The 27,851-nt window shown below is 38.4% G+C and overlaps 1 protein-coding gene across 1 annotated transcript; it reads right to left on the bottom strand.

Moving 5' to 3' along the window:
• Nucleotides 1–4,279: 4,279 nt before the first annotated feature.
• LOC122992242 (cholecystokinin receptor) lies at nt 4,280–27,206 on the bottom strand. The gene is made up of 5 exons (XM_044365976.1): nt 26,768–27,206; nt 15,797–16,048; nt 11,666–11,927; nt 8,780–8,907; nt 4,280–7,118 (listed from the first exon to the last, which is right to left on the bottom strand). Exons 1-5 carry the CDS (start codon nt 26,919–26,921, stop codon nt 6,577–6,579), a joined length of 1,338 nt encoding a protein of 445 aa, XP_044221911.1. The 5' UTR covers nt 26,922–27,206; the 3' UTR covers nt 4,280–6,576.
• Between the last annotated feature and the right edge of the window lie 645 nt (nt 27,207–27,851).

Raw genomic sequence — 27,851 nt, forward strand, 5'->3', positions numbered from 1 at the left:
GTTTGCAACATTTTTTTTTTTACTTTGCCAACTGGCTGACGATGGTTCATTGCACATGCCCATAAGCGGCCATCCGTTCTGTAGCTTTGAGCTAAGGTTGTTGCTAAGGTTTTTCCATGTGTTATTAGCATTGTCCACTCTCATATTTTTGCTTGGCTTGAACAAGTATGGATGTATTTCAGAAATTGACATTTTGAAAAACAAATGAACAAAAGTAGTGAAATCCTTCTACTGTAGTTTGTTATATAGTTTATTGACATAGCCCCCCGAGCAACTGAAGCTAACCAATCAGAACAGAATGGGCTCAACAGCAGGGGGCCTTAAAGAGACAGGAGCTAAAACGGCCTTTTTCAGACAGAGGCTGAATTGAGGGCCTGCGTATAGGGTCAGTATGAGTTAAATATAGAGTTTTTTTTAACTGTAAATAATGCAAAGATATTCCAATAGAGCCCCCAAATAAAAATATAGACCAGGTAATGTGCATGATACGTCCTCTTTAAATCCCAGCCCCTAAATATCAAGGTAAAAGCAATACCAACCACCATAATTCAATTAGGTTAGGATTCAGTTGGGAATCTACACTATCTCACATTGCCAGCGTGTTCAAACAGGGAGTTTTATTTGCCATTCAGATAACCAAATGTATTATTTCCCTTTAATCATCTTACTACTACTGAACACATTTGACACAAATGCACCTGGCTGTGCTGCCCAGTGAGGTAAATTTGCTCCTCAAATATCAGCTTTGCTCACAGTGAACCATCATGACCCTGTCCAAACTGCCAAGCCCTTGCCCCAGAGACTTCCTCCACAACACCTGTGGACACTGTCGTTATCATTCACCAGCAGCACCCCCTTGAGTATCGCTTTGCCATTTGTCAGTGTCACTTGTGCCAATGAATATCAGACCATTTATTGTAACAAATGGTTATAGTTTTATTTGTAGGAACAGACTCCTTTCGTGATGGTGCTCCGCAAACCAAGCAGCAGTGAGAGTTTCAGCAGAGAATCCAATAAAGCAACTGAGGGCCCAACAGACATATCACTGAGATATAGGCACTCATAATGCTTAAGATGCCATCGTCAGATTGAAAAATCAATCAACACAACCAGTAGCAGATTTTGTAGCCTTTAGGAAGTGGAGAGGGTTGTTTAACTAGCAGCAGAAGCATAATAATCACAAGAATGAGTGAGGACTTGTCAGTTTATAAAGGCCAACTCATTGTCTAGACTGAACATGATTGTATAGTCGTGTAAATGTGAGAAGAGCACACTGATAGTGACCATCCAACTGTTTTCATCTGTTTGTGACAGAGACACTTCTTAAATCTCTTATACTCCATAGTAACAGTTATATAAGCAGACATTTACATTAGTATATTTTTGCTCGCTTGAAACTACAATGTCTCATTTATCTCACTACAGCTTGTGTAAGATTGCCATGTCCAGTACATATATGTATGCTCTATATTTGTGCCTTTATAGGTTATCCAAATAATAAAAAATACATCTTCTCATTTACACTTGTGTTATCTACCCATGCAGATAGTTTTAGCTTTATTCTGTCAAGGTTGTGAGATATCGCTGATGTCTCAGAGATTTTTGCCCCCATCCCAGTACAATAGAGGTGATTGAAATAACATTTGTGATGCTGTAAGCATATGATGTTTCATTTGAAAAACTTACCAGCAATGCGTTTTTCTAGAAACAATATGATGATAATCTGCCAGTTATTTTGGAACTTTACTCAAAGATATAGTCCCAGTGAGAAACTGGTACATTGTTTCTGGGCAGCAGCAGAAAAAAAAACACAACAAAAAACCAACATTCACCTCTGTTGTATCAGGGCGTTGGTATAATTGTAAGAGGTGGGTATCTAAAAACGATGGCACAGATAAGACTAAAACCTGTATGGCTAGATCCTTCTACAAGTATGTGAGAAACTGGTTTGTGTGGGTGTATGTGTGTAATTTGGGTGAATTATCTCATCAAACACAGTTACACTTTCAGTAACATGTTGGTAAACAGTTGCCCATTTACACATCCAGCATGGTTGGTGCAGCATGTTGATTAGAGTGGAGTTATGGGCCGGAAAAGAACAACAAGAAAGATCCAAAATAGGTGAGAACTGCAGATTTGGGCAATAATTCTCTGTTGGTTTGTCACTATGACTGACCCCTTTCACATTACACACAGTAATCTGATCCAATTTTATTATATTGATTAATACAGCTTTAAACTCCTAGGCAACACCACCTTTAAGTATTGAGCAGGATAGATTTTTCTGTCTATTTAAATTGTCCCTGTCCCCTGCCATATCTCCTTTACTGACATTTAAATATTCATCCAAGCATATTGTGTCCTTGTCCAGATCCAATTCCAATTAAAGTCATTTTCTGCTATCACCATTTTGGATGGAAGAATGCATCAGCATGACATTTTAAAGTAGATGACTGCAGGCGGCATTTACCTTTTGTCCCTCTGGTCACACTGACATTTATCTATTCTATACATAAGTGGAATATACTAATTAGAGATCCAGCCACTACCTGCTGTGTTGTTGTCATCAGTTATTTTTATACTAAACCTTGATGTGCACAGTCAATATGAATTAGGTGCAGGGGGAAAACAACAAATTATTGGCATCTGTCTGTAATAACTAGTTTAATAAGGTGTTTGTGTGTGTGTGTGTGTGTGTGTGTGTGTGTGTGTGTGTGTGTGTGTGCGTGTGTGTGTGCATGTGTGTGCAAGTCATAACGTCAAACTGCCTATGTGACACCACAGGGAAATCAGCCTCTCACAGCTCTCCAGAAAAAAAAAAAAAAAAAAAAAAAAACACTTTCCAAGTGTCACTCATAAACAACACAGATGATTGCCATACAGTATTCTTCTCTATCTGAGAAATGCCGCTAGCAGACGCATAAATACCTCCTATCAGTTGTTTACTGTCTAGGAGGACTTCATTCACAGTTAGAAACGTCTGCTTTTCCAACATTTAACAATGGGATTCAGTCTGACACCTTGGATCTTGAATTTAAAAACGCACCCTGTATCTCACTGTATGTGCATATTTTAGATCAGAACCATACATTCAAAGGCCTGATCCCATTGTAGTACCCAGCCCAAATGTTATCAAGCCCAGAGAATGTCAGTAACTTAATCAATATGTGCCTCTGTGCTCCAAAGATAAAGGAGCCTGAATCTGCACACTGAGACAACGGAAAAGTCAGGCTGTCACCTTGTCTTCGGCACTACTGTGTATATGTATGAAGATGAAGTTCAACAGGAATTGGCTCTGACTCACATATATCAGAGTGTACGATTTTATTGTCATAGTCTAAGCGTGTCAACAAGATTGTCACTTGCTATATTTTCCATAATCAAGAGGTTTTATCTTCTTCTTCATCTTCATACTGCAATTCAGTCTACTGCAGTAAGGAATCGGTATGATTTATATTTTAAAGCTGCTGCACACAATAAACCACAAAAGCTTCAGGCTGATCTTGAATCTTCCAAAAAACAGGCCATACATCTATTAGTTGTAAGATTGACAGCATTGTGCTTTGGTGCACTCAGTGAAATATGCTCATCCATTCAGCCTGGCAGGGTTGAGGTCGTAACACAATTAGTGCGAGATGAGTAAGGGAGCCAGAGTCCGGCATGCAAGACAGAGCTTGACAAACAGAGACCTCTGAAACCTTGCTGCCATTCTTAAGTCTGCAGGTGAGCTCAGCAGGGACAGTGAGCCACAGAGCAGTCACTGAACGTATTTGTACATAGTTACCTGACAACTTTGCTACCTCCCTTAAATTATAAGTTTGCAGTAAACTTACTATTCACAAAACATTGGGGGCCATATTTTCATGGAGGCACAACAATGCAGCACTCCGACTGTTTGGTAATTTCCTGATCTTAAAACTCATTTTGCACATCTGTGTGGTATTTTGGTGACCAATTGCTGGTATCAAGTCTTCTTCAATACAGCATGACACTCATTTTGTAACTTATGGTCCCATTTAATTTAAATTTGACGATAAAGCAGGGAGTGCTTTACAGCATAGCTATATTGCGGATACATTGTGGTTGACAAGTCACTACTACCGCAACAATGTTGGTTAGGTAACGTAAACATGACGTAACCCAGATTCACAGAGTAGGCGTAGCCATCACTATTCCACTGTGTTTTCAGTTAATGAAACTTAATTGTAACATTTTGGTGGCCTAAAAAGTCTTGTTCAGCGTTTGGTTGAACTAGACCCACTAAGGAGTCAGCTGTTCAGTTTTTCTGGTAAGTACATTTTGTTTTAATGGTTTTAAGCCTGTTTTTGCTAGTGATAATCAGCATTAGCATTATCACAGTTGACCGTATACTTTAAATGCACAATGCTAACCAAGTTAGCAGCTAGCGTTAGGGTTAGCAAGATGGCGAGGGTTAAAATGGCAAACTCCACAAAAGAGTCCACAAACCAATGGGTGACGTCAGGATGGCTACGTACTTTTTCTTTTTTTTTTTACAGTCTATGACTGCTGCACAGACATGAACCAAAATAGCAGGTGCACATGGAGACACCCACATAGTCTATACACCTAAGACCTACTATGCTGTGGTTTTTGTTGCACTTGCGCAGTTAAAATAGTCCTGGATGTTAACAGACAATATTTGTGGTAACAAACATATTTGTAACATTTACTGTATGCATAAGCTACAGTAAGCTACAATTTATGACAAATAGGGACTCCTTGTTTCAGCCTAAACTTCGAATCATAAACGTAGACCTTTGATGTCATTGAGTCAAATGGTTTGCTGAGCACATTAGAATCTTATTTTGCTTCACCAAGTACACTAAAATGCAACAGATTAACAACAAATATCTCATTCAAGACTATTATTCAGCCAACCTAAGTAGCATGAGTAACATACAGTATATTATGTAAATTATTTGGTTTGTGTCACTAAATACTTTAAATACAATATTCTTGAAATAGAGTTAACGTGTTCTGGGTCTTCATTTAGACACAGTTCAGTTGGTCTTGAGAGTAGCAATGTAAACTTTCGCTCTAAAGGCCTCTAGTTTTGGAGTGATAAACTTTAATTTATATCAGCAGTGCAAAAGTTTGGTTCACAAATTTGACACACCAGACACACAACATAATTAGTGGCTGGTGATGAGACTTGAGCTAATCTACTGATGGTTTGAGGAAAAAAAATCTTATCACCTTATCATTTAGCATCATTTTTATTTCAGAACACTGTCACTTACTGTCTCATTTAAGTGTTGAATGCAGTAATATCAGTAAATCTAATATATAACATCTTATAATTTTTCTAAAACTTTTTTTAACAAATGTTTAACAAGTTTAGAGGTTTTTTATTGTTAAGTTTTTTTTTGCTTTGTTTTGTTTTGTTTTATTCTATGTTATGTCCTTATTCCTTGCAATGCACAGGACTTCCTGTTGTCCTCAAGTGTGTTTATGGAGTTTTTCTAATATGTTGAGAGAATATATCAATGTTGATTTAAAAACCTATCCTCCAGGCTTTCTACCCAGATGTTTCTTATCCTGATGTATCCACAAAGTGCTGGGTACTACTTATCAACCAACTACATCAGTCAACTGCCCTCAAACTAGAGGCCCTAATATAAGAAAGACACAGAATTCAAAGAGTCAAATCACTGTGCAACTACGAGGACAGATTACAAACAAACATTGCAGCAAAAATTTTGCCCCCAAAAACACAAAGATGGCTAGCGGTACAGTTCACAACCACAACACAAGGCATGACCACAGCCCATCTAAGCTGTTTATACCACTGAAGTGTTTTCTGCAAGCCATGGAGTCATGTAGAACTGACTCTCATTTATCATTTATCAGTTCTCATTTGGAGATTCTCAACTTCTGTGGAGGACTTTCAACTTGTTTAGAGGATCTTTTGAGTCTTTAAACTCCACTTTCACACTCCTCAGGTTGCAATTTGCTGTGATTATGGTACCTGTGATGAATGAGGCAACTCAACAGTAGACAAATACGACAGCATTTAGAAGCAGGCACTTAGTCCACAATGCAATTGAATAACCATCATGAATACGGATAAACACTAACAACTGGCAGCAAAATATAAAACACAATTTGAAAATGACATAGCAAATAGCCTTATTTTTATAGCTACATAACAACTACTAAGTTATCAAGCCTGCCGCCCTCACATATCATACAGCCCAACACTACTCACATCCTCTGCAACTACACACACACACACACACGCCCCACCTTTAACATCTAAGCGAGCACATTTCCTTGGTCCTGTGACAAGAGATAACTGTATATTCTGTTTTTTTGTGCTTTTTCAATATAGCTATGGAGGTATTTACACTGTAAGACTGGGGTTCATGAAATAATCCCTTTATAATTTTACTCACAGTCATAGGTGAAGCTTCTACACTGCTACATTATATGGCCAGTTTTTCCACTCCACATTACAATCCCTATGAGCACAGAATTGGCCTACAGACAAAGGATGTGGGGTGCTGTGTTGCCGTAGTAACTGTCTCTTCTGGATTGTGCCTGAATCCATCTGCTTCAGCAGGTTCCCATGGTGCTGACTGTAGTGTAACTGAACTTGGACATGGATGCTCCTGTTGCCATAACATCCTCCTCGTTGTCCCGTAGCCCGCGACGACGACGACGATGGCAAGGTGCAGCACAGCAAGAGAAAGTGGCAAGCAGGGCTTTGCGGAAACGCGTGTTCATGAAGCAGTAAATAATGGGGTTGACGCAGGCAGAGGTGTAGCACAACAAATGGATAAAAGCGATGGGCGACCCTGTGAGGGCATGTTTGGCAGAGATGTTATCGAAAGCCCGCCAGGTGTTGACACAGTACAGTGGCATCCAGCAGAGAAAGAACAGGACAACAATGACCACCAGCATGCGGATGACTCGCTTCTTGGCCTCCAGCTTGGCTTCAGATGTGTTGCTACGTGGCCGGTCTGCCTTGAGCACCTTGCCAGAGGCAGCCATGGTTGACATCTCCATCGAGTGAGGCCGCTGGACAACATTCACGTAGCAACCATCACCGTCATCACTGCCACCAGACACAGTGGAGGTCAGGCCATTCTTCACATCTGTATTTGAAAGCACAGAAAAAGAGAAAAGTATTCCTGTGAATTAAATGTAATAAAACAACAAACATTGTATTTGTACTTAATACCCTAATATATGAGAAACATTTCCATTTTGTGACATTTTATGCTTTTATTATACTATGCAGACGTTGTTAAGGATGGGATATACTCCAAAACTGACAGGGACACATACATGGCTCTGTTTATATGAGACTGGGTGTCTGCATACACTGACGCTTTATCAGCAGTTTTATAAATTTTGGTTTTAATTTAGTTTGGTGATGCTTTGGAACAAATCTGAGCAGGTTGATACAGACTGTCTTTGAGTTCATAAACCCCTCCAGCCCAGCAGAACCTAAGATACATAACATTTGATGAACATAAATATATATTTAAAGAAATGTTTACATACAACTGAATGCTGAGTAGGTGGAGGCAGCTTTGTCTGTCCCTCCAAAAATGAAACTACCTCTGTGTCTGCCTGAACAACCACAAGGATCCTTTTCTGTATCTTATATATATATATATATTTGACAGTTTATGCCACTGGATTAAAAAATATATATTTGACCAGGAAAATCATATGCTGTCCATTATCCAGCTGTATAAACAAAAATCTAAAACCAAACCACCACATCCCACATCTCTGACATGTGCCCATTTGTATGATTCATTATGAGTAAATCACAGCTCTTTAAAGAGCATCTGCTCACCTTAATGGAAGGAAGAGTGACTAGTAATTCTTCCACAGCCTCAGAAATCCTCCATCAGGGGAAATTGCAATTTATTGATGAAATGTAATAGTTGTGCTCTGCTTCTTCAAAGGACAAAGTACACTGAATACAGAAATAAGAGCGCCTAGGCAAGTAAATATAAACAGGAACTGGTACTGTAGAGAGGGTAAATGCGATTTGCTAAACCACTCCTGGATTATTGAATTAAACACATTTTCCAAGAGGTGATTTTAAAATCTCTGCGAGAGTGTTTTTTATCCTTTTTTTTTCTTCCAGATTTCCTGTTTGTTTTTGTGCCCTATGGTCTTTGTCTCTCAAGCTCTTTTTTTTCAGAGAACCTCTCACACTCTGAGACCAAACAGATGGTGATGTCCAGGCCTACAGCTGCCAGCCAATTCCATCCTCTAATGGAGCATCAGCTAACACACTCCATGCTGCTGTCATCCCAGACACACTCTCATGTCCTCACAAAAGGTTATGTTTCACTTGACCTGCACACATTACAGTGATTGTACAGTGCTAATGAAATTGATGTGGTTAAAATGAAATTCCTCATCATTCACATTTTGTTTCACAAAATGTGACTAACATCAGGGCCTGGATGGGTAGTGTGATGACATTCATTTAGAGAGACACACAAAAAACAACCCAATATTGACTCACGTTAAAGTCTGATGTTTTGTTTTACCCACTCTTTGCATGGATGTGTCATAGGAACCGGATACCAATTTTAAACAAATTGTAATTTGGCCTGTTATTGGTGTGGATGCCACAGAATGATCCTCTAGTTTCTGGCTTCTTCCTCTCACTGCTTTCTTTTGTTTTGGTGACATGTGACACTTGTGTTAACATGTGTAATATTGAAATATTTTCCTTTTTCAATATGTCTTTCCATATGTTTTCCATGTGTAGTGTACATGACCTCACCGGTAGAGTCTTTTTTGTGGCCCATCTCAAACTGGATGCCTCTATAAAGCTCCCTGGAGATGAGTCCGTAGGCCACAATCATCACCACCCCTGGAATAGCGAAAAGCACAAGCAGTAGCAGAATGTACCTAAAACAGACACAAAAGAGGTATTAATAAAACGTTCATGCATACACCTGGAAGTTCACAGTAGCACAAGGATAAAGATGAATGCAGGTTCCCATGTGGCCTGAGATTGTACCTCTCATGTATTACTATGACATTGGAGTGACAGAGGTGAGCATTGGTTCTGCACAAATGAAAAACACAGAATATTTCTGCTGTTCTGAAGCTATTTCTCAGCAACCATCTGTCTGCTGCACGATAAAAGAAAGTTTTTAACCCATTTCCCCAAGTTGCAACTCTTTTCTAATCCAAACAAAGATGGTAGCCAGAAATGTCCTTGCTCAAATCGTACAACGCAAACCAAAATTAAAACATTTTGCTATCAATTATATTGTTGTATTTGTTTATACTGATGTTACTGTCTCTCTGTTACTGTCTATCATTCTATTATTGTATATTTTCATACAAAATAATACATTTATATTTTTCATGTGTTGACCAAAAAAAGCAAGGAGATATGTAATATCCAGGTGACTCGAAAGGAAGTGAAGGTCCAAAATTTCTTTCTTTCATGCAGCAGATGTAATATTTTTCATCTAGATGGAGTCTTTGAGTCTTCTGGAAATACTTTTCCACTACCTAAGTGTTCATAAACAGTATTTTTTTCAAAGATCATAATGCATTTATTTTTCAGAAAAATAGGTGCTTAGCTCTGTGACTCAAATATAATAATAATACATGACGTAACTCAGTCCAGTATGCACTCATTTATACACATATAAGCAAGCCTAAGGTCAGTTGAAACATAATTTTCACCTGTGCAAAAATACAGGGTTGACTGAAATGAGCCCAAAGCCTGCTCCCAGTGCGACACATTCGCCTGTTGTCTTTGTCTGTCCTAATGTTTCCATGAAAACACCCAATGGACAGAAAGTGAGTTAAACACTGGCTCCAGGCCCAAACATCGAAGCAAATGAGATGTTTCAGTATAGCATGCTTTGCTGAAAGGCACAGACGCATCTAGATAGCATCTCATCTAAAGTTTATTTGATACAAAACAGAACATCGTCCCAATGGCAAGCCCCGGGAGAGTAAAAAAAGATGGATGATCTGATGGCAAGTTTCATGTTAAGTTGTATTTTATTTGCTGTTGTTGGCTGGTTTACTCTGGAAATTGATGCTCTGTTCTGATGCTCAAGTTAAGAAAAGATAAACAGCTACTATATATCTCTGGTTACATTACAGCACTACCAAAATCTTTTATCATCTTCATCAGGAAGAAACTCAAGTCGTGAAGTGCAGAATGGTTTGATAGGACCTTGGTGGGAGTCACATTATAGTGCCAAGGTGATGGCTGTTCAGACTTTTGTTGTGGTTAATCGAAAGTATTCCTGCACGGTCAATTGGAGTTAATTCTATTTCTAACTGTGCAAGTGACTATTTCAACATTAACATGGTCTTGGATTTGTGTAAGATGTCCTCTCTGTACAAAATTAATTTTTTTAATACCCAGTTAAACCTACAGTTTCCCTGACAGATCAGCCTGCAGAGAGCAAAAATCCTCATTGTAAAATACCCTAAAAGAACAATGTCGATGACAAATGAAGTTACCTCTAAGAAGTCAGACTGACTTTTTCTTCTGTGTAGCCCCGTACATTTCAATATTCTAAGTAGTGCATGCTTATTAAGATATATCGTCTGCTATGCTCAAAAATAGCAGAATCTCACCATATCAGTACACAAAATAACAGCCTTACATGGTTTGGTATGACCAATTATCGTGGCTAATGTTAGCTAATGGTAGCAAACATATGTATATGCTATGTAACTGAAGTTAATGAGTAAGTTCGCTGACTTCATGGCTGTTTTGTACTTGTGTACCTGTTATAGTACATTTCAGCATATCACAGATAAACATGATGATGCCTTTAACATCGTTCTACACCAGGAGGCTTAGTATGAGCAGTATGCTAGAAGAGCAGCAGCGGCTAGTTCTCTGTCTGTGTGTCTACATAAGATATGTTTAGGCACAGTATTGAGTGTAGGTCACTGTAGTTGTGCAGGTAAAACGAAAAAGAAAATCAACTTAAAGCAATAAAAAAAACATGAGATTGATGACTGAAAAAACGCAGTTTTCTGTGTCGTGACATAAAGCAACTGACTCAAGAGAATATCTTAAATGAAGACAAATTCAATGTGCCATCATCCTGTAATTACCATATGTAGCCACTGTGGCTGCTGTTTAGCAAAAGTTACACACACTTGCTTAAACTATCTTGATATAACAACATCATGTCTACACTGAATGAATCTCAGCTGCATTTTTCAGTCATCCATGTCATGTGTATCTGACAGAACAGTAAACAGTACGCTTCTATGTTAATCAATCCAGATGTCTATACAGCCCACGTAATGGCTCATGTGTCTCATGCGCTATGCCTGAAGCATATTTTTAGGCTTCAACCCTATTTTCTTCCGTTTTACGTGCATAACAACAGTCATTGTGTATTGGGCTCTGAGCTTTCCCAAAACACGGGTGAACTACCTTCAACACTGTACCTGAACGCCTCCAGTGTAGACACACAGACGGAGCAGTCCCTGCTCCTGCTGCTCTGCCAAACGTGCTGCTCACACTACACTTTCTGTGTAGACATGGTGTAAGATAAAAAAAGACTTTCTCTTTATAATGAAAAGCAGACGAGTGGATTTTATTAGAGGTAAGACTGTGTTAAAGAATCAGTTCATCTAAAGGACAGACAATTTAAAACACAAACAGACTCACCAGGTCTGCTCTACCATTGCGACGGGCCACTTGGGGCGACACTGGTGAGCAGTCGTGTTGTCGGGGCGCTGAAAAGACTCCAGTTGACTGATTACTGGATAGGGGATCATGATGATGAAGGCCAGCACCCATGTAGCAGCAATCACCCTATAAGCGTGGGAGCGGGTCTGCCACACCCGTGATTTCAGGGGATTACAGATTGCGCTGTAGCGCTCAATTGCTATGGCAACCAAGCTAAATGTAGAGATACTCACTGATATGCCTGTAGAAACACAAAACATTATTTAAAAAGTTAGTAAACATATATGCGGCTGTCTGTTCTCAAATATCTTTTATTTGATGAGTGAAAAGTTATTGCCACTCTGTGCTCAGAATAGAGTATGGGCCTGTAATAAGAAGTGACAAAAACATGTTTATTGATGTGCACGTAATATCTGCAATCAAAACTGAGAACAAAATGTGCAGCTCTGTGGAGATGTGCTTGCAAATGAATATGGTGTAAGGCGAAGAGGAGGGGATGGTTATCAGAGTCTTGTGGCAGAGGAAATCACGTTGGCCTGGGCCCCTGACGTGATCTGCCATCTCCCTCCTGACAGGGCAAGACGGGAAATTACTCTTTACCTCTTTCATCCACGTTCTCAGCGAGAATACAAACTGTGTGTGTGTGTGTGTGTGTGTGTGTGTGTGTGTGTGTGTGTGTGTGTGTGTAAGTAAGTCAGGACCCAGGGATGCACTATGTTGTCTGTACCTATGAGGGCAGCTTTAGATTAGACCTGCTGAAGCAAAGAACAATCAGCCAACAGTCTCTCTCTAGGGGTTGTCCACTTTTCCTCGGTGCATCCTGATAATGGTTCTTTACTCAAAGCCCTGTGCTTTACTTAATCCACCTTTTCTATTCAGTTGTCAGATGGCTTCTCTTGTTAATTTATTAGTCCCTAACTTCAACATATATTTAATATGACTCATTACTTTCTGATGCTGACTTCAGTGATTCTCTTTTTCATTTACTGCTATATTTTTATGCATGCAAGTGCAGGAGAGGATAAAAATGTTCTATTACATCTGTTTCTTTCAAGGATCTGAGTTTCTTTGTAATCTATTACTCTACTCATCCTCAATGTTATAAGGTTTTTCTTCTCCTAACTTCCTCTCTTCATTTTCCTTGTGTATGGTAAAAGTTGGTTGTGGAAAGTACTACATTTACTGAGGTACAGGTGGAGATTTATACTTTCTACTCTACTACATTTATCTGACAGCTACAGTTACTAGTTACTAATTACTTTAGTTACTATTACTAATTACTTGTTAATTTAACACAACAGTAAAATAATAAAGGTTAGCTCAGTCCCCACCAGCTACTATATTAAAATGCTGCTACACATGTTAATGCATCAATTACAAATAATCCAATAAGATATTATATATTATAATATAAATATATAATGGATACTTTTGATACTTTTAGTATACCTTGCTGATACTGCTTTTGTATTTTTACTTAGTAATACTTTGAATGTGGGACTTGTAACAGAGTATATAGTACTATGCTGTTACTTAAAGGTATAATTAGACATTTTGGGATACAATGCTTATTCATTTTCATGATGAGAAAATTTTTAACTGTACAAATATCTGTACAGTAAATATGAAGCTGTATCTGGCAGCCAGTAAGCTTAAAGACTAGGGTGCTAGTTGGAGGATTTTGTTACCTTTGGACAGAACCAGACTAGCTGTTACCCCTGTGTCCAGTCTTCATGCTAAGGTAACCGGCTGCTGGCGGAAGTATTTTAATATTTATTGTTCAAACATGAGAGTGGTATTAGTGCTCTCATCTAACTCTTGGTAATAAAGCAAACAAGCGTACTTCCCAAATGTCAAACTATTCCTTTAAGTAAAGGGTCTGTAAGAGGACCTCTTGTCAAGGGTAAACATTTCATCTATTAAAAAAACTGACTCTGCCTTAAATGATTGATAGCATACATGGAACAAAAAGTGGTTAGAAAAGAAAGAAACTTGAGTCTTCAGTTGACTGAAGATGATTCAGTTTTTGATGTATATACATATAGCAACAAGGAAGAGAACGCCTTACATAGAAACACAGATTTCCCTTGAAGTGAGCAAGGAGAATTACAACATACTGCAAACAGTCTCACTGGAAACATGGAAACACTTTACGTACTTTATTACAAGTACGTAATTGAATAGGCAAAAACACATCCCACTAAGGCTTGACACCAATGAACCTCCCACAGTTGGGAAAGATAATGAAAATTGTCTCTGGATGTAATTCTGTTCAATGGAAATCTATACCTTTTGTAAAGTGATGGACAGGAGGTCGGAGAAGTTGTTAACATCCTGATTGCTACTTGTTTCCATGGTTGTTGTGGTTCAAGTTCACAAGTAAAATAAATCGATGTGGAAGCTGCATCCGAATGGAGTTACGTCTCAGCAGTAAAATAATGGGCCGACCTTTTTATGGGATGCAAGTCAGTCACTTCACAAGGCAATGTGGGATTAACCCAATAATCAGACTGAAATGTCATTGTATTGTGTCAGAGGTTTGAAAGTAGGCTATTGTAGGACAGCACGTGCATGACGTGAGGTAAAGGGAAAGATTTTTTGTTTTGAAAACTGATTGGCAACCTGGAGGTGCCATGGTAATTCTGTAAAATTGTAATAGATTAATTGATGTAAATATGAATTAAATATTTCATTCATAAACCAATGGTGCATTCTTATAGTTATGAGATCTTATAGTTATGGCAGCCCTTATTATAAGAAAATGTCTCTGGGTTTTCTTTGATGAATTCTTATAGTTCTCTGTCTGTAACCTGCACACTGAGCAAAGCATTAGCTGAAATGTCTGGGCTTATTTTTCTGAAAAAACAATACAATACAATAAATGAGATGTGACTACTCTAAACTTCCATTAAGACCATTTAAACAAGGGTCGGTGTGGTGACCATTCACTATGTTGCCTGATCAATGAAAGCCTGATGAAATCCAAAAAAGGACCATGGCAAGTGCAATGAAATGGCTCTATTGTTTACATCAAATCAAAGAGTGATATCATTAACACAATATTCTCTAAAATTTTCAAGGAATTTGAGCTGGGATAGATTATTTTATATCTATATATTATTTCTATCAACAATCCTGAACTTTCCCCAACATTTCCAAAGTGTCTTTTCATATCTTGACTCAAATTCCCATCATATATTGTACAGAAGATATAACTGTCCTCTATCAAAAAAGGCTGTCAATAGCCATTGGCACATGTATATTTTATTAGTATCATATAAAGATTATATTGAAACAGTTGTATTTGTCTTCTTCAGACAGCTTACTTGACCAAAACATAAAAGGCACATTCACATATTGACTGGTTTTACCTAAAAACACTTCAAGCCCATAGATAGATAACGCTAGTCCCTCTAAAAGTCACAGTTCTCCTGTTGGATTTGTAGTTGGGTAAAAATTGTCTGTGAATCATAGAATTACCTACAACATAAACATTTTATTAATCTACTGAAATGCCCCCTGTAAATTTACTAAAAATCGTAAAATAAATTTAATGTAAGAATATTAGATGCATAGTAATTAATCTGCAGCAAGACATTTCCACAAAAGCTAACATAGTGTTTGAGAAAGCAAAAGTGATTTTTTTTGCTTTATTATTTTAATTTTACTCATTTTACTACAGAACTTTATTCACTTAAGTTCTTCAAATTTAAAATATGGATGAAGATTGACATTAGAGAACGTAAAACAACACTTGTACTCCCTATATAAAAACAACATGCTACTTACAATTGGTTGTTTTGTATATTTTATGGGCAATTGATGCATTGAATAAGGTATCTGACTAAGTAATGTGAATTTTGCAGAAGTGTGCCAAAGTTTACATTTCTCTTAACATTTTCATTAATCTGGATATAACAACCAAGTCCAGGGTTGTTTCCAAAATCACAGCTCAGGTATTAATACCTGAGTGATGGACATCTTTATTCTAGCCATTGTTTTTCACCTCCAAATTAGATAATTTTGTCTGCCTTCTCATCAATCATCAACTCTCATTCTTCACGTCCTCTAACTCCCCCCTCCTTCCCTCACCGCCTTCCCTTCTCTCACCCATGAGGTAAGACACTATCTTGCACATGGCAGCTCCGAAGATGAAGTCCTTGAGGATGCTGGGGATGAGGGTGAAGGGCATGCAGAAGGCGGCCATCATCAGGTCACTGACTGCAAGCGACAGCAGGAAGGTGTTGGTAACGGTGCGCATGCGCTTATTGACCGTCAGCACCACGATGATCAGCAGGTTGCCGAACACACTCAGGAAGAAGATGAGCGAGTAGAGCAGGATCCGCACTGTATGGTCATCTTCTAGTACGGCAAAAGACAGCAGCAAAGGATAAGTTAGAGTGTGAAGAGCTTTGTCCTTGTAAACCAATTCATCACTTCTGTCTTACATGATGATCAATACAACCATGCTGTCTTTATTGATCCAAACAGAGCTAACAGAGCTGTGTATAACCATGCAATGAGTGTGTGTGTGTGTGTGTGTGTGTGTGTGTGTGTGAGTGTATGTGCGTGTGTGTGTGTGTGTTTTGCCTATAAGTTCTACTACAGCTATATCAGGAACTGCAATGGCATGTTGTTGCTGCTGCTCTTTAGCCAGTTTGTAGCCAATGGTTTTCCTAAAAATGATGCAATATTAGACTTTGACATAATCATGATCATAAAGACTGATGTTATGCTAATAAAACATCAGTTACATCAGCTGTTTGTGAAAGACTGCACATCACAGCCATGATAAAAGCATAAAATAATAATCCAAGAGATGTCAATGTTCAACAAACCTACAATACCAAATAATGAACACTGAGGTTTGAAATGGAAATTATTATAGATATAGATTATAGAATACAGATTATGAAAACTAATGCACAGTGTCTCCTGCTGTCTACCTGAACTTTGGCATTGAGAAATACTGCAATATTCCTATGGCCTGGGAAAGTATTTATTGGTGAGCATTCACCAATGTCTCCTATTTGCGAGAAGTGGTTACCTTTCTGAGATGTCACACCTGTGTACACCTCAATAATAATAAATACAGTAAAAAATAATAGAAAAGGAGACTATGGTGAATTCAGCAGGGCTTTCTTCATAGTTATAGTATGAAGTGAACTTATCTGGTCAGAGTGGAGCAGGTGCTGCTCCTAGTACTGCATCAACATGGCATTAAAAAGACACACTTATTAACAGATTTACACACATGATGTACATGCCTCTCCCTGCTGCTCATTTTTGTCCAAATAGGTCTCTATTGTCACCAGCTGGGGACAGAATGAGCTCAGTTGTATTAATGTTTTTACTTGCTTATTTTCAGCTGCATTTTTGGAGCCATATAATGCATCAATTCCTATACTGAAAAAGTAAACATTGCAAGATCTGACAGTATGCTGAATCACATCTGAAAACATCTCAGAGTAGAAAACAACAAAACATATATTTTACTTTACCATTTAACTCAAGTACAATCAAGAGAATTCAACATGAACATTAACCACCCTCAAAGTAAAGTCCGTCATCTTCAGTACAAAGTACTGTAAAGTACAAAATTACTGTAGCCTGTAGCCCAAAGCTTGTTTGTGCCCTCAACCATTAGCAGCTTCACTGGATCATATCCTGTAAAGTCCATGTTATCTGCTTTCTCTGTTATCTCCACCTCGCTCCCTGCTTAGACACAACACTCTTTAATGGGTTACCTACTGTGTCTGTATCCTGGGGATTAGAGGCGCCATCCACACCCCATCCGCAGGACACAATTGCATCACACACATAAGCCCAAACTTCATTGACACAGTTGTAGAAGCATGTGCAACCAAACACACTCAAGTCTTAATCCCCTGAAAATATACCACAAACAGCTTCTCAAAGTGATTGTTATCTTTGTCTTTTTTTCTTTTTTTTCTCACTACACCTTTTCACCATTTTCCATCTCAGGAGTCTTCTGTGGTGTGCCTTCTTTGCTTTTTTTTCTCTGTACATTTCTTTTCCTTCTGCTCTCAATTAAAAGTTGAAAGGTTTATTAAACAGAAACAGCAGCAAAGCCAGCTACACAGATATGTGACTCATCTCTGATGACACTTTCATTCAAGTGCAAAGTAAAGCAGCTTTTTAGTTTGTGTAATAGACTTGTTATTTCACCACAGGCCATCTGAGTGCTTTATTTAAGAATAGGAGGTAATTACACCATAATAGATTCATGTTTTATAGTTGATCAATAACTTCAGGAACACAAAACATAATAGCCATATTTCCTTTCCTTTCTCACTTCTGATGAAACTGATCCTAAACCAGACTGATTTACAGTAATCCACCTGGAGTGTAAATATTATGTAATATATGTAAATTGTGCACATCTGGCAGAGGCGAATAATCTGACCTCCACTCATCCGCCTGTGTATCAAAAAGCAGCGCAAGGTTCTGGTCGAGCTGTAAAAATCTAAATACTGGCATGAAACTGAAGAACATCAAAGACAGGATTTGACTTCTCCCAATGCGTATGAGAGGGATAACTCTGCAGATCAGTGCCAACTCCAAGTGGGCAAGACTATAAGCTCCAAATAGGCAAGGCTTGAGATAAGTAGGAGGTAGAGTAACTACAGTGTCTGTGATAGTTCTAGACTCAAATCACAGTCAAACACTCATGTGGACTATTTACACAACTGTAAGCAGCGCTAGCCAAGTGGTAAAAATGCACTCAAGACGATAGATTGATGACACAGTTTTGTGTATGTATCATGTTAATTTAAATGTTTGCAGTTAGCTTATTTATCTTATTATTTATTAATTTAATTAATAATTATATAATTAGATTTTTAAAATATATATATATATTTAAATGTCCAATCACAATTGTTGTTAACCATCAGATGACAATTACTGAAAGGAAATATAACAGTAGCATTGATGAGACATGTAGAGAGCTAACATGAATGAAAACTTTAAAAAATCATGTAAGTCTGAAGTTGAAATATAGCTAAAATGAGGTATCTGAGATAATGTAAAATGGTGACCCGTGAACCAACAACAGCATAATGTTGATGGAGCAGTTGGCTATGGCAAACAAATTTAGTTTTCACTGTCTCTTTATTGACACCCTGCGTCTTTCTAGGAGTCCTGCCTACTCGCTGCTATTAGCCTGTTCCATTTGGAGCTGCCCTGCCCCAAGTGGCAACTACCACAGCTTGAGGCTGAAGCCAATGCGGAATCCTTAAAGTGTAATGTCACCAATGACCTCCAGGTGTGAGCTCCAAAAATCCCTGGCTCCAATTGACTCCCTTTAAAAAAAAGCATCAACATCTTACAAATACTAAGTCAATCATTTTTTTCAACGAATCATTATGGTCCCAATCACTAAATTTTGTGCTTGTGGTCATTTTGGAAATTATTGCTTCATTAAAGTTACTACAAGGAACTTTAAACTGGTTATGAAACAGTCTCATGATGCCTCTGATGCCTCTAGATGACCTACAAAAACAAATGAGACCCTCAGCGAGAAGAGTGGCTATTTCTATATAGTTATTGTAAATGCTTGCCTGCCTGTTGGATTCCCCGCAAAATCAGACAAAACAATTTAGGGTATGCAGACTGCAAATACACATGCTAGTCAATATCTTTATGACATGAGGTGGTGGTGCTCATGGGAAATGCAGTCTTCACTACTGCTTTTGCCCTGTCAGCACAATTTAGCTAAAGTAGTTAATGCTAGCCCATGTGCACCACTCGTTATTCCCAGTAAGCTAGTGTTCGCTTCAGTCCAAGGTAGCAGGACGTGTTTCCAAAATGTTACATACTCCCCCCCTGCTGGATAGGATATGTATAAACTGTGATATTCTATTTATCATGTGTTGTGCTTTCTCCCAGGTGGCCCTGATCTGGTGTGATTGAGGAATGACCTATAAAGAGAGCTCTCTTCTCCACTTCGCGGCCTTGGCAGCAGCTGTTTGTTCTTGTGTTTGTTCTGCTGTGCTTTAGCTTTGCCTTTGTTAATCTTTGGTTTGTTTGGGGAGAGCCTAGATCCTACGACCCTTTGTGAGTTGGTCTGGGGGTCTTCCCTTCTTTTTGTTCTTTTTGGCCAGCCCATCAACTTTTGTTAGCAGTTGTTGTTTTTTGTTAATAAATTGGTTTAATTATTATGAACTATCCTGACTCTTTAATTATGTTAGGCCTTCTGTGGAATGAGCTGTTTTTAGAGGGTTGTAACACAAAACAAGTGAAAGGCAACACCAGGCATTTGAAAGGTGTTGGCTCCAGGACAGTATGTGGTTCATATATTAAAGTGGAATGACGTCATGTCACTAAATTGATTGAATGCTCTTGTATCCACCCAGCCATTCTCAAATGTTTTTGTATCACTTGCAAGCTTAGTGATGGATTCAGGCTATGCTTGGTCAGCAATAGTCAGTAAGTCAGTCATTCTCTCTGTCTCTCAGACACACACACACATGCACACAGAGTGTTCCCATCTAATGACATGTAGCTCCACCATCTGTCTCACATGCTCCTATGCAAATATAAAGCAGTATCCTCTAATATGGTGGGTGCTGCTCTGCTGACAGAACACCAGGGTTTCTTCATAATCACAGAAATGGCAACAACTAAAAGTGTTTCATTATGTGATTGTGCATTCAAGAGAATAATGAAAATGTGCAGCCCGATGATTGGTGAGAGAAATGAACCAACACTGCTTTATTAATGTTTCTCTCTCTCTCGTTCTTAATGAAATATGTTACATTGGCTTCTGCCTAATCAAAGCCAATTAGCTTTCCTATGTGTTAGCTGGCTGTGCGGGAAACACTGATAACTCTCTCAGCACATTTATCTGTTGCTTCAGGCCAGCTGCTCCTGCTCATGTGTAGAGCAGAGGTATTCGTTTTAATCACCCCACTCAGATTATTATTTCTGTTTCATAAAGTAGAGCACTCTTGTACTGTGGTCTTCTGTTCCACGGCTTCACCGCACTGATTAATAGATGCATGAGAAAACACGACTGTTTAAATCCTGAAATTAATATTGTTGGCATATGGCCCATGTTTGACTGGAATGTTTTCCTTTTGTCAAAGTTGTTATATTGGTGTGAGACATACAGACAAGTCTGTAGTTTCTGTGCAGGCTTTTATAGTGACTGTACTTTAAACAGGATGCAGTTTATCATCGAGTAGTTCTTGTAATGTTTCTTAAAGAGACAAACTAATCTGGGTGGTGAGCATTTACAGCAATAGCATACATATTATTAGTTTAAAGCAAGTATTGGTATTTGATCAATTTGAATATATATATATATATATATACAGATCTGTATATAGATGCAAACATTTTGATTTTTGTCTAAATTGTTACAGGAGTAGCCAGTGGTGTCTTGACTTTGAGTGGAAGACACAAATAATCAAAAGATTGAACCATTTTCTAAAAACACACACACACAAACTGAAAAAAAAAACCCAATAAAAATTGCAAATGATAGACATACAAGGACAACATATAAAGCTGCTATGATCAACATTTTTTAATAACAATGGATGAAATGAGCACGTAGACAGTGAAAGGGGTTGCTCGTAGCAACAAACCCAGGATTATCACCAACTGTGCAATTCTCCTCAGCTCTATGGAGCTTTTTAGCATCTTCTAGCTTATTGTTTTGGTTGATGGTTTTGGTTTGCTCTTATTAGCATCTTTTCTAGACACAACAGGCAGCTGTTTTCAGCTGATAAAAACTGTATACTACTTGCTCAGCACCAAACAGCAGACTGAAGAGTCATATTTCCTTCAGGAGTTGGTGGAGACCAAAACAGAGCAAAAAGGAGAGACAGTATTAGACTTACATTCGTCAGGTGCACACAAACACATCTCCAAATGAATGCTAACATTATCTGCTGTGCGTGTAATCCAGCAACTTCATGCTAAAAAGTTCATTATATCAACTGTTGTGTTTCCAAGTGACCAAAAACTTTGTTAATCCAGGTTTGAAGTTACCATGTCCCACTGTCAGATATATTTATAATTTATGAAACATTATTTATGGCAGTGCTACAGCTCATATAACGCAGCAGTGGTGTGATGTCGGTGTGTGTTCGCTCACTGGCTCTGATGGAATCTCCCATTTGCGCCGGTCTGTGCTGGTGTGTAATTACCAATCCATCTAACATATTATGCACTCACTGTTGGGTAGCTGCAACAGCATGTGTGTTATCATATGATATGATCAAGACTGCATAAAGTCACAAGGTATAAATGCAAAGCGATGACAGAAAAATATTGTGTAGGAAATTCTTTAAATGTTAAAGTATGTTAAGCTCCTTGTAAAGTCACTAAACCCCACCAGATATGTTCTACGTCCCTGTAGGAATATTATACAAATATTATACAAGGCCTGACATGATAAATTATTGTAAGTGAACTAAGTAAGCTTTGGATTTTTTCACTAAATGACAGCACTTGTTAATAACATTTCCAGCCAACATACTACTTGCTTCAACAAATTGAACCAGCAGGCTGTAAGGTCTATTTAATATGATTTATCACCTATGTCCTTTTTATTTTGTTGTTGTAAAAAGTTCATTTTTTACAAACATACAGTCCTAATACAGTCAGATGCAGTCCTCCTGAATAATACCATGCATCTGCTGCCCCTGTCATGACACAGAAGTGTATTGGACATAATCAGTAACACATATCACTTTGAGGCTGATTGTTATTTTGTATGTTCACATAATTGCTTAAATAAACCACAGTAAGAAGATACTAATCTGACAGCATTTGACAATGGAGCAAATGTTTCCCCTTGGAGGGTGATGGATCTTTTAGATCTTTTGGATTAAAAAAATACAGAAAAAGTTTTGTCAATCTGTGATTCACGTTCACAATATCAGTCACTGATATCAACAGAACAGGGCCAATGCACGTACTGTAGCTCCTTTTTTCAATCAGTCCCATATTTTCAGTCTCTTACTGCTGACTTTGCCTACATTGTCATTGTTATTTCTGCCTGCTCACACCTCCAAACTACACCACAATGAAACTAGAGGCTTCATGCAAGTTTAAAACACATCTTCAAGTTGTTCTGTTTCAGTGCGAAAATGCTGCAGCTACTACTTACTTTCAACTACACAAATGGGAAAAAAGTCATTAAAGAAACTAACACTGGCCATTTGGCATGTTTAGTTTGCAGTCAGCTCCACCATTTATTTGTAGTACTATTTTCAGTTGGAGGAGCCAAATGACAGAAGGGATGCTTGTAGCTCTAGAGGTGTGAGGAGCTGATTTTGTGTGTGTGTGTGTGTGTGTGTGTGTGTGTGTGTGTGTGTGTGTGTGCTCTCTGTTTACAGACAGACGCACTGTGAGCATGTTATAGGATAAAATGCCCTTGTTGCATCTTCCAGAGGTTTTCTGTTTGTTATTATGTGAAATCATTTTGACAGGTCAGACAAAACAAAAGACAAACCATTACTTGTTCAGTTTATATACCATTTGTATCTTATTAGAGTCCATACATACTATCTCAGTAATGTGTCTATATTTGGATATGTCACATACATACAGGATGTTGTGTAATGCATGTTATACATTTTACACAGTGCACTTCAAATATGCAAATGCAAACTCCATTAAAACTTTTCGTCCTCTTGTGTGACATCAGCTGTAATGCATTATTGCTATTATATCACCCACAATTAAAGACTTGGGTGTGAAAGACTGGGCAACAAATTCACTGTTAACAACAACGTTAAAATGAATCAAGTGAAAAGTTAACTGCAGTGGCAGAGGCGATCATTAATAAGAAGTGAAATGGTATAATGAGGTTCATATTCCATCCATGAATATTTAAGGTTTCATCTGTTTTTCTCATTCAGTAAATCAGACATCATATTGAGTATGAATTACTCTCCCCCTCTCTCTGTCTCATACATATGCAGCATGTGTCACTTCCCATCCCGGTTGGCCCTGGTGTCACTGCACCTATCAGGGAAAAGCAGTTTCTGCTCCTGAAAGACTGATGTATTGGTAAATGTCACAGCCAGTGGCTAATCCAGTATGGTAAATGTCATCTAAACCTTGCCACTAAGCCAACTGCACCCCAGAACATTTGATGGAGGCACTGAAGGAAACTGCTTTCTGTTGACAGGCTACAACGCACGATCCGCGGGGGCCCCTGGTCACGCCGGTCGGAATACAGAACAACATGCTGGTTGCTTGGCGCACACAGGCATGTATTAAACACCTCGGCTCTCAAAAGGCAGAGTGAGATGAGAGGGTGTGAGCGATGGAGATAGTGAAATATCCACAAATAGGTGAGGTGGAGACCTGAGACAAGTGGTGGGAAAATGAAAAGCAGAGGAGGGTTTTTTTTGTCGAAATGTTTTCGACAGGAAAGTCAGCTGCGTGTAAGTGACTAATAACCCCCCTTTTTGTTGTTGTCGTTATCATCTCCAAAGTAATGACCACCTATTGTTGTATGATGAATTGCACTGCAATCAGCCAGCATCTTAGATAACTCATACACAGTCTTTATTGACTCTAGAAATATATTCTCACTTACTTGCAGTAAACAAGGTGTGACTGGCATCCTGTAAAGCTACTTCAACCAACATCAACACTACAGCAGGGGTGTCAAGTCATGTGCATTAAAGCACTTGTCTGCAGTCTGCAAGTTATTGTTCCAAATCAAAGACACCCAGGCTGCATTCAATGTGAAAACACTGAATACAGACCAGGTTTTTCCTTGCTTTGAGATGTGTTTGTTCTTGTTCAGTGGCTGTGTCACACCAGTATTCATGGTATAAATCTCAAAAAGCAGTGAACGCTGAAATGTTTAGTAACACACGGGCTCCAGTTTAGTGCTGCGCTTTCATAAAGAAAGGGAAGCAAACAAGATAAGATTTTAATATAATGTGTCTGACCCTTCCTGCCTGGTAAACATCCATATCTCTCATACTCCACATCACCAGTTTGTAACCCAGGCTTTTTGTTATTTAATTAATTGTAGTTTCAGAGCCCAAGCCTGGTGAAACCTTAAAGATTATAGGCTATTTATTCCAATTCAAGAACGCTCCTGCAGAGCTACAGAAGACAACAGTAAGCAACAGTTTTCACAGACTGAGCAGGACTCCTAATGACTTATACACTGATTTTTGATGTATAGAAATTGGCAGAGTTCTCCTTTAAACAAAAAACTCTAAACATTTGTTGTTTTCAACTTGACAAGCTGTGTGCATTTTCAGCCACCCATAGCACATTCAAAGTATATATTCTGACAGGCCTGAACATTACCCAGGTAATTTCACTGTCGACCAGAGAGGAAAAATTAATTTGTCAAATCCCCTTGGTAAGAACCACAACCTGTACACTGTGAGAAGTCTGTGACTTATTGCTTTGAAATTCCCGGTCTGGGGAAAAATGAGTGCGACAGAATCTGACTGTAACACAACTCAATCTGCCTCATAAACACAGGGTGTCAAAGTGATGGACAGAGGAGAGGAGATGAGAGTGAATGAGCGAATACGATGGAGAAGTAATTTCTGAGGTGAAGGAAGGAATAATGACAGTGACAGCAGCTGTATAAGGTCAGACATCCTCATTTTTCTCTTCAGGAGATGGGTGTGTGGTCCTTTTAGAAGATAAAATAGGAATGCTAAATAGAGAGAAGTAACACCATGAAAGAGTCTAATTGGAAAGAAGCAAGAATCTGTGAGTGAGACAGCATGTGGGCCATTAATATTACTTAATAGTGCAGAATAAAACTGCTTTAGGCTCCCAACTTAAATATGCTGCAGCAATTCTCTGCAGAGATGAGACACATCGGTCTTGATCTGTACTTGTCCTGAGTGGCTTGTCATTTTCAGAGCACCAATTTAGCCCAGTATAATGGGTTATACTCATGCCTGCAAGGTGCTTGAAATTACTAATCACGGGCTTGTATAGATGTTGACAGGTAAAGAATGACTAAAATCATTCAGAATATAATGCAGTATGTATGAATTGTTGATGGTGAATTGGTTCTGTCAACACTCACCGTGATAATGGAGGTGCTCAATCTCTGCAGTCTTTTACACGCATGCAGCCTCACACACCTCATCAACACATGGATACACTGACAAAAAACTGTTAAAGGATGAAGGTGGAAGAAAATGGCAAGTGTTGATTGATAAAGTAGCATGTGGAGACACGACTGGGAGGATATGGAGTGATGACGCACTTAAATGTTCTTTCTTGTTCACAAGATCAAGTCAATTTTATGAATATAGCTGGAAATAACACATTTGCCTCAGAAGGCTTTTTCAAAGTGCACCACATGCGGTCCGCTCCATCCTTAGACTCTCAATTTGGATAAAGTGCTTGGAAATGCTTGGAAAATAGAAATAGATATTGCACATCAGCAGAATGCTGCAGTATGACCATGGCACAGTCCAGATATTATTTTTTTATGGATTAATCCCCTGTTTGCATTCAAATAATGAAAACAACAACACAGCTTTATGTTAACAAGAGAGACTGATACATCTGGACATCATGATCATGTCCCAGTGAATGATTAAAGCCTGATCTGCACTATATGAACATATACTGCAATGGTGTCAACCACTTAGTTTATTGTCCTCATTAAAGTTATTCATTGTATAAGCCTTTAATTATGATTAATGACTGGAATATTAAGAGAACATTTTATTTTAAAGTAATATATTATCACAAAGTATATTCAAATTCTTATTTTATCAGTAGTTGTTTGCAGAGAGAGGAAAACCATAAATAATTTACTTCAGTTTAGAGTTCACATATCTTGATTAACCTACAGGCACCAACATTAAACTGAAATAAAAGGAATTGGGTATTTGTATTTTAAAGGAAAGCTACATTTAACCTTCTTGCACATAACTGAGTTTTGCATCCTTGTGATCAGCAGGTGGAGATAAAGTAAGTCAGGTTTATTTAAATAGCACCTTTCAACAGCAGACGTCACAAACTGCTTCAACATACAGAATGAGGTCATAGTTGCACCTTTGAATTAACTTCTGGGTAATATATTAAATGGCCGCTCACCTCTCTGTCTCACACGCTGAGGTATGAGGAGTGTGGACGTGTTGCTGCAGGTGATGTTTGATGTCTCCAAGCTCCCGTTAAAGTCTCCGCTTTGCAACGCATAAGTCTGCGCTCCGACGCACTCGGACGATGTAAATGTCTCATTTAGATCCATGTTGTTGATTTATGGCGTCACTGAGGTTACAAAAAGTTCAAATCAGACCTTCTGTCAATTTTATTCTGAGCCTCTAAAGTGGTAAAATAACAGAACTTTGCATCCATAGTCCATCATTCGACTGAGGCAATTTATCGCTTCCCAACTTCCAAAATGAAAATTAGTTTGCTTCTTTTGTCGTTGATTGTGTCACCTTTACTGTAGATGTGTTTCTCTGTGGCATCACACGCTTTATTCAAAGATCGGTGCGCACCGGAGAGAGGAGGCGCGCAGCACACTGCTGCGCTTTTGCCAGGTGAACCGCATGGAGAGAGAGAGAGAGAGTGAGCGCAGAGAGCAGAGGACTGAAGTCATATAGGGTGAGAGACAGAGAGAGAGAGAGAGAGAGAGAGAGAGAGAGAGAGAGAGAGAGAGAGAGAGAGAGAGAGAGATGCACAGCGAGAGAGTTGTCTGCCATTGGTCTGTTTTTGGGCGAAATATTTTAGCTCATACACGCCCAACGCACAAAAGATATTTTGTCTCTTCAGATAAGAAAATTCGAAAAAAAAACGTAAAATGAAAAAGATTTTCATTCAGCACAGTCTCCCTGTAGTATGAAACACATGGATAGGCTACTTGAACCAAGATTTTGTGATTTTTGGCTCTTTGATTTTTTTTTTTTTTTTGTATGTTTTTTGTTTGTTTTTACCTGATATGCTGATTTTTAAGGATTGTCCAACCATAACATAATTAATTATAATAATAATGATGATGATAATAACTATTTGTATGGCACCTTTCATGTAAAAAGTGTAGCTCAAGGTTCTTTACAACAACAAAAAAATAACATGCATTAAGTGCTTCACATGAAAAAAAGATGTACATAAGATGGAAAATAAAACTCACTTGCTAATAATAATGATAAAATAAGATCAAATAATGTGAAAATAG

This window comes from Thunnus albacares, chromosome 11 (assembly GCF_914725855.1).
Source record: "Thunnus albacares chromosome 11, fThuAlb1.1, whole genome shotgun sequence".
Classification (NCBI taxonomy): domain Eukaryota; kingdom Metazoa; phylum Chordata; class Actinopteri; order Scombriformes; family Scombridae; genus Thunnus; species Thunnus albacares.

Excerpts from the sequence above, each read along its gene's own strand:
- LOC122992242 (XM_044365976.1), bottom strand. The coding sequence starts at position 26,921 with ATGGATCTAAATGAGACATTTACATCGTCCGAGTGCGTCGGAGCGCAG. Across the intron at positions 16,049-26,767 it reads TCAGCGTGTGAGACAGAGAG|AAGATGACCATACAGTGCGG; the intron begins GTGAGCGGCCAT and ends TTGCCGTACTAG. Across the intron at positions 7,119-8,779 it reads CCACAAAAAAGACTCTACCG|ATGTGAAGAATGGCCTGACC; the intron begins GTGAGGTCATGT and ends TTTCAAATACAG.